Source organism: Ovis canadensis, chromosome 13, assembly GCF_042477335.2.
Source record: "Ovis canadensis isolate MfBH-ARS-UI-01 breed Bighorn chromosome 13, ARS-UI_OviCan_v2, whole genome shotgun sequence".
NCBI classification, from domain to species: Eukaryota; Metazoa; Chordata; class Mammalia; order Artiodactyla; family Bovidae; genus Ovis; species Ovis canadensis.
In genome coordinates, this window is record NC_091257.1 from 53,896,170 (window position 1) to 53,909,307 (window position 13,138).

Sequence of the window (13,138 nt, forward strand, 5' to 3'; positions counted from 1 at the left end):
TCTTCCAAGGAGCATGGCTGTAGTCACCATCTGCAGTGATTTTGGAGCCCCAAAAAACAAAGTCTGTCACTGTTTCCATTGTTTCCCCATCTATTTCCCATGAAGTGATGTGACCAGATGCCATGAACTTAGTTTTCTGAATATTGAGTTTTAAGCCAACCTTTTCACTCTCCTCTTTCATCAAGAGGCTCTTTAGTTCTTCTTCACTTCCTATCATAAGGGTGATGTCATTTGCATATCTGAGGTAATTGATATTTCTCCTGGCAATCTTGATTCCAGCTTGTGCTTTATCCAGTCCAGCATTTCTCATGATGTACTCTGCATATAAGTTAAATAAGCAGGGTGACAATATATAGCCTTGACATACTCCTTTCCCTATTTGGAACCAGTGTGCTGTTCCATGTCTAGTTCTAACTGTTGCTTCCTGACCTGCATACAGATTTCTCAAGAGGCAGGTCAGGTGGTCTGGTATTCCCATCTCTTTCAGAATTGTCCACAGTTTGTTGTGGTCCACACAGTCAAAGGCTTTGGCATCAATAAAGCAGAAGTAGATGTTTTTCTGGAACTCTCTTGCTTTTTTGATGATCTGATGGATGTTGGCAATTTGATCTCTGGTTCCTCTGCCTTTTCTAAAGCCAGCTTGAACATCTGGAAGTTCACGGTTCATGTATTGCTGAAGCCTGGCTTGGAGAATTTTGAGCATTACTTTACTAGCGTGTGAGATGAGTGCAATTGTGTGCTAGTTTGAGCATTCTTTGGTATTGCCTTTCTTTGGGATTGGAATGAAAACTGACCTTTTCCTGTCCTGTGGCCACTGCTGAGTTTTCCAAATTTGCTGGCATATTGAGTGCAGCACTTTCACAGCATCATCTTTCAGGATTTGAAATAGCTCAACTGTAATTCCATCACCTCCGCTAGATTTGTTCATAGTGATGCTTCCTAAGGCCCACTTGACTTCGCATTTCAGGCTGTCTTGCTCTAGGTGAGTGATCACACCATCGTGTCTGGCTCATGAAGATCTTTTTTGTATCGTTCTGTGTATTCTTGCCACCTCTTCTTAATAGTTTCTGCTTCTGTTAGGTCTGTGCCATTTCTGTCCTTCATTGAGCCTATCTTTGCATGAAATGTTCCCTTGGCATCTTTAATTTTCTTGAACAGATCTCTTTCTCATACTGTAATGTATGCTTTGTATATACTTACATGTAAGCCTTATATCTAATTTTGTGTTTCTAAACTTTTCTGTTTAAAAGAGGGACCTCCACATTACATAAACTTCACCTATGACCGAGGATGAGATGGCTGGATGGCATCACGGACTCAATGGACGTGAGTCTGAGTGAACTCTGGGGGATGGTGATGGACAGGGAGGCCTGGTGTGCTGCGATTCATGGGGTCACAAAGAGTCGGACACGACTGAGCGACTGAACTGAACTGAACTGAACTGAACAGCTCTCACAAAACCTGGATCCACCCCTGATTTTTATGTATCAAGAAACATAAATTTGAGGAAGAAAATAATGATTTAGTAATAGAGCAATCATAAAGATTTAATATAAACAATAATAAAGATTTAATAATCAGTTCAGTTCAGTCAACTCAGTCGTGTCCAGCTCTTTGCAATCCCCGGACTGCCACACGCCTGTCCTCCCTTTCCATTGCCAACTCCTGAAGTTTACTCAAACTCATGTCCATTGAGTCGGTGATGCCATCCAACCATCTCATCCTCTGTTGACCCCTTCTCTTCCTGCCTTTGATCTTTTGCAGCATCAGGGTCTTTTCAAATGAGTCAGCTCTTCACATCAGGTGGCCAAAGTTTTGGAGTTTCAGCTTCAGCATCAGTCCTTCCAGTGAATATTCAGGACTGATTACCTTTAGGATGGACTGGTTGGATCTCCTTGCTGTCCGAGGGATTTATGTATCAAGAAACATAAATTTGAGGAAGAAAGTAAAGATATAGTAATAGAGCAATCATAAAGATTTAATAAGAGCAATAATAAAGATTTAATAATAGGGCAATAATAAAGAATAAAATAGAGCAAAACATTTCAATTTTACTAAAGTATATGATTATTGATACTGTTATGTTCTATGAGAACTATTTTATTGAGGACAGTGTGATTGAATATTTTAAAATCATTTTTGAAGATACTAGTTTCATAGTTTGAGATACAGCCAATTGAAAGTCAGTTTATTTTAATTAAAGATTCAGTTTAGTATTGACTTTATGGGCTGTCCTAACTTAAATAGATAAGTCACTAAGATACACAGATCCAAATGGGGAAAAACATCATAAGCCTTACCTACTAAATCAAGACATTAATTTTTCCATCTCATCTACCAATTATGCAAAGACTTCTTGTTCACAACTTCTCACTTTTTCTGGTTTCAATCAGTTAATCATGCTACTTTTCAGAAGGTGTTGAATTTACATATTTTTAACAAATGGATTCAAAACTCATTGAAACTCTTTGTGTGTGGAATGTTTTTAATCAGGTAACATAATTCTGCATCTTCGTTTTAAGGTAGAAAATATGATTGTTTCAGATGCTGCTGATTTCTATCATTTCTGGAAGGCAATACAGTTTCTTGATATTTGTTTTCAAAATGTTCTATCCTTAGAAAAGATTTCTCTAGGAAAGTAGGTACTTTTTCACCTGATGGTTAAAATGCCGCCTTGAAGGGTGCGTGTGTGTGTTTTCTGAAAATATCTAGCAAATGCATATTTAGCTGTTGGCTACAGTCGTCTCAGAAAAGGTCGGCATATTTGTAGCTGTTGTCTTTTTATAAGAGAAATGCATAATTCATCTTTAAGTTCAACAGTTTCAAAGAGTTCTTTGCCAAATGATAATGAACATCCAGATTGTATAAAAAGATTTCATGATCATGCCCCCATCTCGTTTCAAAATAGTATAAAAGTTTTACTGTCTCAAACAATATCTGTAAGTCTGCTTCTCTGAGTGTATCTAAAGGGCACTTTGCTTGATGCTCTGAGAGCAAGACCGTCGCCTGCCACCTGCAGAAGCTGATAGTGCCCTTCTATTATGTTAATTATGGGACATGCTGGCACCTGGGCTCAGTGGGGGTGCTACTGTCAGCCAGCATTTATAAATATTAAATATGCATTTTTCTTATTTTTAAATTGGCATGTAATACAGTTGTGGGGGTTCTCATCTTTTCTTCCCACTCTTTAATAAGTCATGCAGCCCATCCTCCTGGGGTATACGACTCTACCCTATATTTTGTAAAATACAAGCTCAAGGACTTTAGTGGAGGGATTATTCAAACCTTTCAGTTTTCAGATGCAGCAACTGAGCTAAAGTGATTTCACTTTTCCAAGAGCCCACAGCTAGGAACAGATCTGGCCACAGATGCCCAAGGTAGTGAATCCTGTGACCAGAAGTCCAGCTCCTGGGGTCCTTGAAATGTATCTGTTTGCTTTAGTTAGTAAGGAAGTGGGGAAGAAGGGAGCTGTTTTGAAAAGAGGAAGCTTTGAAACCCAGCTGCCTAGACCTGATCTTCTTTTTCAAGCAGGTATGGAGGAAGTGGGGCTTCCGAGGTGGTGCTAGTGGTAAAGAACCTGCCTGCCAGTGCAGGAGACATGGGAGACGTGGGTTGGATCCCTGGGTTGGGAAGATCCCCTGGAGGAGGGCATGGCTACCCACTCCAATATCCTTGCCTGGAGAATCCTAGGGACACAGGAGCCTGGTGGATGATAGGTTCGTAGGTTTGCAAAGAGTCGGGCATGACTGAAGTGACTTAGCATGCATGCGTGCGTGGAGGAAGTGTCTCAGGGCGGCCAGCTTGCATCTTGGATGCCAGAGCACGTCTCCTGCAGGGGCTTGTGCTCAATGAGGGGGTCCTTCTCGATCCCTGGGGACTTAGAGGTGGAGAGATCATGCCGAGTGCTGTCCTGGGAACTGGAAGGTGCTCAGCCGTCCCTGTCTGTGAACAAATGGGAAGAGAAAGACTCAACCCAACAGCAGGCTGCAGAGCCAACCAGACCTGAGTGTGCACACGAATCACCTGTTTAAACTCAGAGCCTCCCTGGAGGTCTAATTCCACATCTCTAACAAGCTCCCAGGGGATGCTGAGGTGGCTGGTTCAGGGACTACACATTGGGTTTTGTCCAGGAACCTCAAACACTTGGACTGTTTTTTAGGTTTGCCACTAAAATTCCCAGGTCTGTCATTTAAATTTAGCCCTGTATCAATGGGCATGACCCACAAAGGGTGATGTAGAATCACTGGGGGTCTTTCCTGGGGATGCTGTGATGATTCCCCAGTCCTACCAGGTGGGGCTTTGAGTGAAGCTCTGTGACAGTGTGGTTGTTGGGAGGGTGTGTAGGCTGGGCTGCGAGGGGTTGGAGTCAGGAGGGAAGGGGAGACACTACAGCCATCAGGACTTTGTGGGGAGAGATGGCTGGACCTGCCCATTCCCCTCCTGTGGGTGGATTTGCACGGGGAGTGGTCACAGGACCAGCCTCTTTGGATGCAGGACTTGACTGGACAGCACACATCTGACCGCCCAGCCCAGAGCCCTGGCATCTTACGCCTGTTCTCCGTCGTGGCCCCAGCAGCACTGGGCAGGGACCCTCTGCCCACACCCTACAGCCTCCCTCTGCATCTTACGTTTGGAACCATTGTCTTTTGGCTAGTAACACTTGAAGCTGTTTACTGGGGCCTGGGCTCAGCAGCCCAGCCTCCTCTGTGCCCTGTGCGGAGCCCGGTTCTGCTCGATCTAGTGCTGTGTTTCTTGTAAGCCCCGGGAGATGCTATTGCCACTGCTGGCTGAGCGCTGTGTGTGGGAGCCCTGCAGAGGATAGGCATCGGTGGAAGGGCCCACATCCCTGGGGCAGGTGGCCAGGGGTTGCTGTCCCCTCTTCCCATCAGTTGTTCAGTTGCTCAGTCATGTCCAACTTTTGCGACCCCATGGACTGTAGCATGCCAAGCTCCCCTGTCCTTCACCATCTCCTGGCGCTTGCTCAAACTCATGTCCATTGAGTCAGTGATACCATATCCATCTCATCCTCTGTCATTCCCTTTTCCTCCTGCCTTCAATCTTTCCCAGCATCAGGGTCTTTTCTAATGAGTCAGCTCTTTCCATCAGGTAGCCAAAGTATTGGAGTTTTGGCATCACTCCTTCCAATGAATATTCAGGATTTATTTCCTTTAGGATTAACTGGTTTGATCTCCTTGCTTTCCAAGTGACTCTCAAGAGTCTTCTCCAACAGGCCTGTTCAAAAGCATCAATTCTTCTGTGCTCAGCCTTCTTTCCTATCAGAAGGACCAAGAAACCTCAACTTTCCATGGGGTTTCTCTGTTGAAATGGGGGTGCGGTGCCTTGATACTGGAATTCGTTTCAAGTGCAGCCTGGCTTGTGATCACCATCGTGCAACCAGGGCACAGGAGATGGGCACCTGCTGGACAGGGCACCTGGACACCAGAGAGAGGAGAGGTTTAAATGGAGGTCATGGCCTTCTCTGTCTTTCTGTAAGTTTTGAGGCCATGGAGGGGCCAACGTCCAGGCCATAAAGCCTCCGGTTTCTTCCTTTCCTGGTAGGTATGGTGGGCTCTTAGCTCTCCACAGTCAGTTCTCCTTTCCAAGGACCAAGAGCCCTGCAGAGCCATGCTTGTCTTCCAGCTGCAGAAGTTGGTGTGAAGATCCTCATGCAGAGGCCAGCCCTGCCCCCACCCCCCCATTCAACCACAGAGGGTGAGGACCACAGTGGGTGGATGGGGAGCAGGAAGGGGGCTGCTAGGAGAGGGTGCAGGGGAGTCTGCAGAAGGCGGTCCCGGGGCTGCAGGCTGATGCAAACCCACCTTTGACCCCGGGGTGAAGGCCCGGGGCGCCCAGAGTGGAGACAGCTGTGTAAACCGCAGGGTGGGGTATTTATAGCTCAGCGGGGCCAGCCCTGTGGCCATGGGCTCCGTCTCTTGTTCTGTTCACTGAGTTTCCTGGACACGCTGTCCTCAGGGTCGCATGAGGCTCTCTGCAAGACTCCATGTCTCCACTCGCTGTCCGGAGCCTTCTGGGTATTTCTCTCCATCCCTGTTTTCAAGAAGAAATGCTGTGTCCTGGTTCTGGGGCAGGGGAGAGTTAATACGTTCCATCAAGGGGGCCTGCTGACCCCCGGAGGCCACTTCCCTGGGCTCCTGAGCCCCGGGCTGAGGTGGGACACGCACATCTGGCCTTTGGAGTTGAATCTGGGTTGGGGTCCCAGCTGGCTGCTTTATCCCACCAGTGAAAGGGGTGAAGCCCCGGGGAGGGTGTGAAGGGAGAAGGGGCAGGATGGTGGTCGGGCACATGGGCAGGAGGCTGGGGGATGGTTCTCTTGCTGCTTCAGCAAACCCTCATCTGAAAGGGGTCCTCCCCTCCTGGGAGCAGGGGTGGCGGTAGCCCTACCTCTCTGCCGCTTAGGGCCCTGTTTGGGAAGAGGAAAAGTGTGGTATTTATTTAGTCTTAGGGTGAAGCTGAGGGGTCTGGGGCACCCGAGGAAACCCATTCTTTGGGGGTCAGGACTCCTTGGGCTTTCCAGGCCCTGGTCACAGAGGGGAGGAAGGGGAGGAGAAGAGAGAGAGACCGAGAGCACACAGCTCGTAATGGAAACTTGGCTTCCAGCCCCATGCTCCTTTGTTAATGCCTGTGCTTGAGTCTCGAGTCGGGAACCCCTTTCCTCCGGCAGGTACGCTGAGCTAGCTCCATGGCCCACTCCTGTCCCGCTGCTCTGAGCTGGTGACACAGGACATGTGAGCCTGCTGCTTCCCTCTTCACCCTCCCCCACCCCTGTCCTTGATTAATTAGGTCAACTCGTAACTTCCAGGGCCTGGCAGGAGGAGCCAGGAACACGGTGGAGGGGGGCCAAGGGGTTTTGTTGACGTTGCTCAAGCGTAGCTTCATGGAGCAGCAGCCCCTGCAGAGCGGAGAAGTCCAGGGAAGCCAGGGGTGCGGAGGGGAGAGAAACGGGCACCTCTCCAAAGCCCTCCGCCTTCCCCACTGGCCACCTGCCCCTGCTCCCTGAATCTGAGACTATAACCCTCCATGTCGTGACCAAGAGACTGGCTGAGTCTCTGAGAAATCCACATTGAGCTGAGCATCCTACATCCAGTGGGGTTCAGGACCGTTTTCTTTTATGTGTGTGATGCTTTCTTTCCAGTGATGCTCCTGCCTCATCACTGGTCCTAAGAGTTTCTGGGGGAAGGAGACCCCATGAGATGGTGTCACCTGTTATAAGGTGCAGGCTGCGTCATGCTTCTGTCTTGCCGTAGCTGAGTAACACGGCCAGATGGATTTTGTCCTCTCCAGGGATCTACCAAGAAGGTGGCCTTTGGGGATCCCCAGACCTGGGTTCAGATCCCTGTTTTGTTCCTCTTTGCTTGCTCTGTGGGCAAGTCTTTTAACCTCTTTGTGTTTAGATTTCCTTATTTGCAATCGGAGTTAACAGTTCTAAAAGAAGGCTGTTGAGATGAAACATAGCGAAGAATGGAAAGTTGTTTGCACAAAATAGACACTCAATAAATGGCTGTTGTGATGACTGTTAGCTGGTGGTAGATGTGGCCATGGGTTGGCTCTGAGTTTAGGCAGATCACTTCTACTCTAATTTGTTTACTCCAGAGGAAGGTTAACCTGAGAACTAACTGCCTCTTCCTACCTCTTCAGCAATTTTGTGAGGACAGAGAAAATGGGGTGTCATATTGTCACATGTGGTCCTCAGTGGGAAGTGAGTGAACACAGTGCTTTCTTTCCATCACTGTTATGTTCTCAGACACTGGTCTCTGCATCCGTGTATCAGTGGTCAGTGCTCAAATATATTTTTGTTGAGATTAAAGTTTGTAGATTTTGGAATCCAGAGGCACTGCCTTAATAGTCTCTAATTCCTGAAGCTATTGAATCATCGTGTAAAAAAATCCTCTCATTTTCTGCTACAATAGCTGGCTTTATTTTTACATCTCTTAATTGGTATCAGCTTTTCTCTCAGAATTACAGAACTATGGAAATTTGGCCTGAGAAAGAACTTTGGAAGTCACTGGAAGGGATGCTCTTGCTTCTTTGCAGAATGTTGGAGTCTTCCTGAATGTTAGGATTGCAGCTCTGCAGGACACTTTTCTTTAACCCAGATTATGAGAGCAGAGAGCCCACTCTGTTGGTCTCATGTAGGCGGAACGATGCCCCTGGCATCCTGCCTGCATCACTTGTCCTCACATCTTTGGTACAACTTTCAGCACCTGTGTCTAATTATCTAAGGCCATTTACTGGGTACCAGAGTCCATCTTGATTGGAAGTGCCAGGGAATGAGCATCCCCTGGGAATAGCCTTCATTCAACCCATGGCAAACCAAGAGCAGGTGGGTAAATACCCCAGCTCCCTCACCCTCTGGGTGTCTGAGTTGCATACCTACACTGTCCCCTAGAGCTTTCCAGAGGGATCAACCTCTAGTTCACGCATTTTAGCTTCAGACTTGAAACACACCTCCTCCGGCTGGCTCCCCACCCTGCTCCATTGCCCTGTCCCCCGTGGGTGCTTCCTGGGATCACCGCCCCCAGGTAAACTACCTATGCTCAAGTCTCTGTCCTCAGGGGCTGCTTCTCTGGAAACCCAGCCTGAGACGAACGAGGTGTCTTACTTCACATTCTGAGATTGTTTAGGATAATATGGTATTTTAAGTCTGCTTATTGAATGTTGAGGCCACTGACCTTTTTCCTTTTTTATGAATTTTTGCAATATTTTTTCTCTGCTTGTCACTATTCTTAATCCTAAGAATTAACTATTCAGGTAAACCAGACTGTACAAGTGTCTTGCTTTGACCTTGAAATATCTTTAGGATTGTCTTCACAATTATGGTTAAACTGATATATCTGGTCACCATGTAGGTATTTTGTATTTTAGTCTTAAGTTATGGTTTATTCTAGTTGGGCTGCATATGCTAGTTTTTTTTTTTTTTTTTGCTTCTCTGTGTAGCACGTGGGATCTTAGTTCTCCAACCAGGGGTGGAACCCACAGCCCCTGCCTTAGAAACACAGAGTCGAGAGAGAGAGAGAGAAAGAGAGAGAGAGAATAAACATAGGGGCTCTTCTGGCTAACATGTAAAGTTGTAATTAGCTGCTTGATAAATTTACACATGGGAGCAGGTTCCAGTTGATTGAGGAAGACCTCAGTGCATGAGCTGCAGGCTTATATGTGTCCTATTGGCTTAGGTGAGATGCCCACATGCACTGTGATTTCCAGAAACTTCCATGAGTCTTACTGTATCCATTCACCAAGTGGGAATGGTGACTCCAACATGAACTTCCTGAGCACCTACTCTGAGCCAGCAGTGATTTGGTGTCAGAGAGACAGCAGTGAACCCAGGAGACAGTGATCAGGCTCTGTCTTTCTTTCCAGAGCAGTGTCACGAGGTTCCAGTTACATAATGAAAGTGACATCATTTGAGAAACTAGAATTACCATGGAAATAGAGGAGAGGGTATGATGCCCTTCAACTCTTCACTGACCATTTCAGAACACTAGGTTGGTGTGACTGGGTGGGGCCCAGCCTCTGGCCTTTTGTAAAGGCCACTGGTCCCATGAATTAGGCTCTTTGCTTTTTCTTACATCCATTTTCTAACCACAGCAACTCTGGACACTCAAGAGGTAGCCAGAGCTTCATGTCATGTCTTTCTTGGGTTCCAAACCACTAGAGAGAGCCATCTGTGTGCTGTTTCCAAAATCTAAGGACTCTCTGAGGTCCTGCTCTGTTGTTATTTTACATTTGTCCTACATGATTAAAAAAAAAAATTTGTTTTACATGATTTGTCCATAGTGGTCAAGACCATTGGGAACTCTGTCCTTTTTGAAATTCTCTTTTTGCTTACCTTCTGTAACACCACTTCCCTTGCTCTTTTCTTTCTTTTCATGATCTTTTGCTGAAGGCTTTGACTCTACTTTCTCTGGAGGAATGCTGAGTTTCCCATGGTTTCTTCTTCCATTTCCTTCTCTTTAGGAAATCCCATTCATACACTTGCCATATGCTTCCCTGCTTGTTTATGGTTTTCCTGATGTTCTGGGTAGCTGAACTGTTGCCCTGTAGTGTCTGCACCCACATTATCTGGGCAGCACACCACCCTGTGGATGGTCCACGGACACTTCAGATTCAACACATCCTGAGCAGAAGGCACCACATTGTCCCCAACGTGTCCCTCTGTGTCTGTTCTTTGTCCTGACACTTCCATCTTCATGGGCGTCTCAGTTGGAGACCTCAGCCCTACTCATGCATTCAGTGATCAGCTTTCCCCTGGTTCGTGCTCTTCATCTCATGTTTGTGGAAATCTTGTTATGTGGGATTCACTAGCCTAGGCTCTAGGTATGCTGACATGGTGTCTTAGCCTGGGTGATCCAAGAAGCAGATTCTGAGCAGGAGTTCAATTGCAGGTGCTTTATTTGGGAGGTGATTCAAGGAAATACTGAATATAAATATCTTCTTTGTTTTTGTTTTGGCCTCACCACATGGCTTGTTAATCTTAGTTCCACCATCAGGAATTGAACCTGGGCCCCAGCAGTGAAAATGCAGAGTCCTAACCGCTAGACCACCAGGGAATTCCCTTCAAAGACATACAGGTTGGGGACCAGATGCTGGTGAGCAGGAGCCAGTCTAACTGACTTAGTGGACCCAACTGGGCCCTTTCTTTTTCTAAGTCCACATTCAGTGAGGTCACATTGGTAGCTTGAAATTGGACATGGTGAGAATTTAATTTACACCATGGAAATTGACCAGTGGCTACAAATCAGGACTTTTCCTACAGAGAACTGGTTGTCCAGCGTTTCTCAGCATGTCACTGGGGGCACAGAATTAAGAGGGAATGCATGCATGCTTAGTCGCTTTAGTCGTGTCTGACTCTTTGCAATCCCATGGACTGTAGCCCACCAGGCTCCTCTGTCCATGGGATTCTCCCGGCAGGAACACTGGAGTGGGTTGTCATTTCTTCGTCCAGGAAGACAGGGAAGGACAACAGCTAATAAAGCCTGACTTATCAGGAAAGTCGCCCTGAAGACATCTGGAGAGTCATCCCAGTGGCGTAGACTGGAATCTGGATTAGAACACACACATCAGTTATCCCCCCGGAGCAGTGAGGTGCTTATACACTGCCCCCTAGCAGTCGTTGGCTGAGGGCTGCCGCTGGGGGCCTGGCAGGATCCAGCACTGGAGAAGCCCGCCTGGAGTTAGAGACGGGATGCTGAGCGTGGTGGTCAGAGGTGTCAGGGCTGTCAGCGGGCCTGAGCACTGATGGCTGAGGGCGCTGCGCACCCAGTGTGGGCAAGGGTCACACCAGTTGTTAGTGATGTGTGGCTGTGGTCTCTTTCTCCCTAGACCTGAACTTCATGGACTTCATTGGGCAAGAGACACAGTGGACCGTGGGGAGGAAGTTAATGCAGGTGAATGACTCGCTGACTTCAGAAGATGCAGGACCGCGGAGCAGCAAGAACTGCACTGAACCAGGTAAGATGACGGGCGCACTGGGGCCTTTATCCTGGGGACGGGGCTACTGGCAGGAAGGGCCGGATCTGGGGTTTTCCTCTGAGTTCTGATCCAGAGAGACTCTGAGAACATTTAGGGGCAGGTGTCTAAGAAATGCAAAGGCAAGATCCCAGGGGGACAATTCAGGTGTGTTTCCACCTCTGTGTTTGTTCCCTTGGGCAGTGGGGGAGAAGGTAAGTCAAAGTCCTGGTCTAAAATATGGATGCTGGTGCCATCCCAAGGGGCATCAAGCCAGGAGCAGGTGGGTGAGGATGTCCTGTGGTCATCTTCACTTTGATGCCTGGAGTCCTCTCTGCCTGATTTTTAAGCGAGAGCCTTGTTTCTGTCACAGTAAAGGTACAGGTGTTGAACCAGACCCTCACCTCTGATGTTGAGCTTGGAAGAAATGGATGTTCATGTGTCAGCAGTTATATTTGATAGAATAAATAGAATGTGCCTTTCCTCAGAACTTTTTACCTCTAATGTTTTTGAACTTTCAAGAGAAAACTAACAGAAGGGGATCAAAGGGACTTGAACTCAGCTCAGCCAGACTTTGGCCAAGGCAGGTGGCCTCTGGACAGATGAAGTCTGCTTGTTTAGACCAGGCGGCAGCCACCCTGTCTGAAAAGGGCCAGAGAGCAAATATGTTAGGCTTTGAAGACCTGATACTGTGTCTATAGTATATGTTTATTATTTAATTTTATTTTTAATTAGAGGCCAATTACTTTACAATACTATGATGGTTTCTGCCACACATCAACACGGATTGGCCATAGGTGTGCATGTGTCCCCTTCCTCCTGAACCTCCCTCCCCATCCTGCCTCCCCAGACTGCCGCAGAGCAGCAGTGAAACATGTACATTGCTGTGTGTAAAATGGAGAGCCAGGGGGGTTTGCTGTATGCTGCAGGGAACCCAAAGCCGGTGCTCTGTCTATAAGACATTTTTAAAGATTTTTATAATCTTTATAATCTTTAAAAATTAAAAAAAAAAACATTTTAGCTCATGGGATGGTCTGGCCTTGTGGCCATATTGTCAGCCCTGACATGGAGTTCTCAGATGTCTTGTGGGCGGGGCGAGGGTGGTTCTTCCTTCCTTATGTGGTGGAGTCTTGGGCCTCAAGTGTGCCCCCTTTAAGGGCCTGGGAGCTCACCCACCCAGTGATCTTACATGCAAACGCTGGCCTCATTTTAAGCATCAGCCTAGATGGACATATACAGTCTTCACTGCAGCCCAAAGAACCTTAGCCCTCAAGTTACAGAAGGTGAAATTGTGTGTCTGTACTTTTCTTGGGAAGGTGGATAGAGGTTCCCTTTGCGATGGCTGAAAAGAACTAAAAATAGATTACCTTTCCCTGCCAAAAACAGCCTACAACCTGACATAATCTATATTCCTTAAGCTGGAGAATTCAAGGGTCCCTGTGGCTGTTATGTAGCACTCTGAAAGAATACCCTTCACTGAAGCACGTGGGGGCTGCGTGAGCTACAAGTGAAAGCCGGGTTGAAGGTTTATGTGCCATTATCGTGTGGACAGAGCTGCATGTCTCCTGGGAGGTGGGCTTCTGTGGGGGCCTGCCCCAACGGGCGTGGCAGGGATGCTTCAGGTCACTGCTGTGCTGGTAACCCTGTTTGCTGATCGGGTCTTACAGTCAAA

At 47.3% G+C, this 13,138-nt stretch overlaps 1 protein-coding gene across 1 annotated transcript in view; it reads left to right on the forward strand.

Moving 5' to 3' along the window:
- Positions 1-13,138, forward strand: part of SLC24A3 (solute carrier family 24 member 3) — a 425,626-nt gene that overhangs the window by 61,299 nt on the left and 351,189 nt on the right. Inside the window, exon 2 of the mRNA XM_069547821.1 lies at positions 11,341-11,469. Coding sequence (XP_069403922.1) covers positions 11,341-11,469 — 129 coding nt within the window. The remainder of the gene's footprint in view (positions 1-11,340; positions 11,470-13,138) is intronic.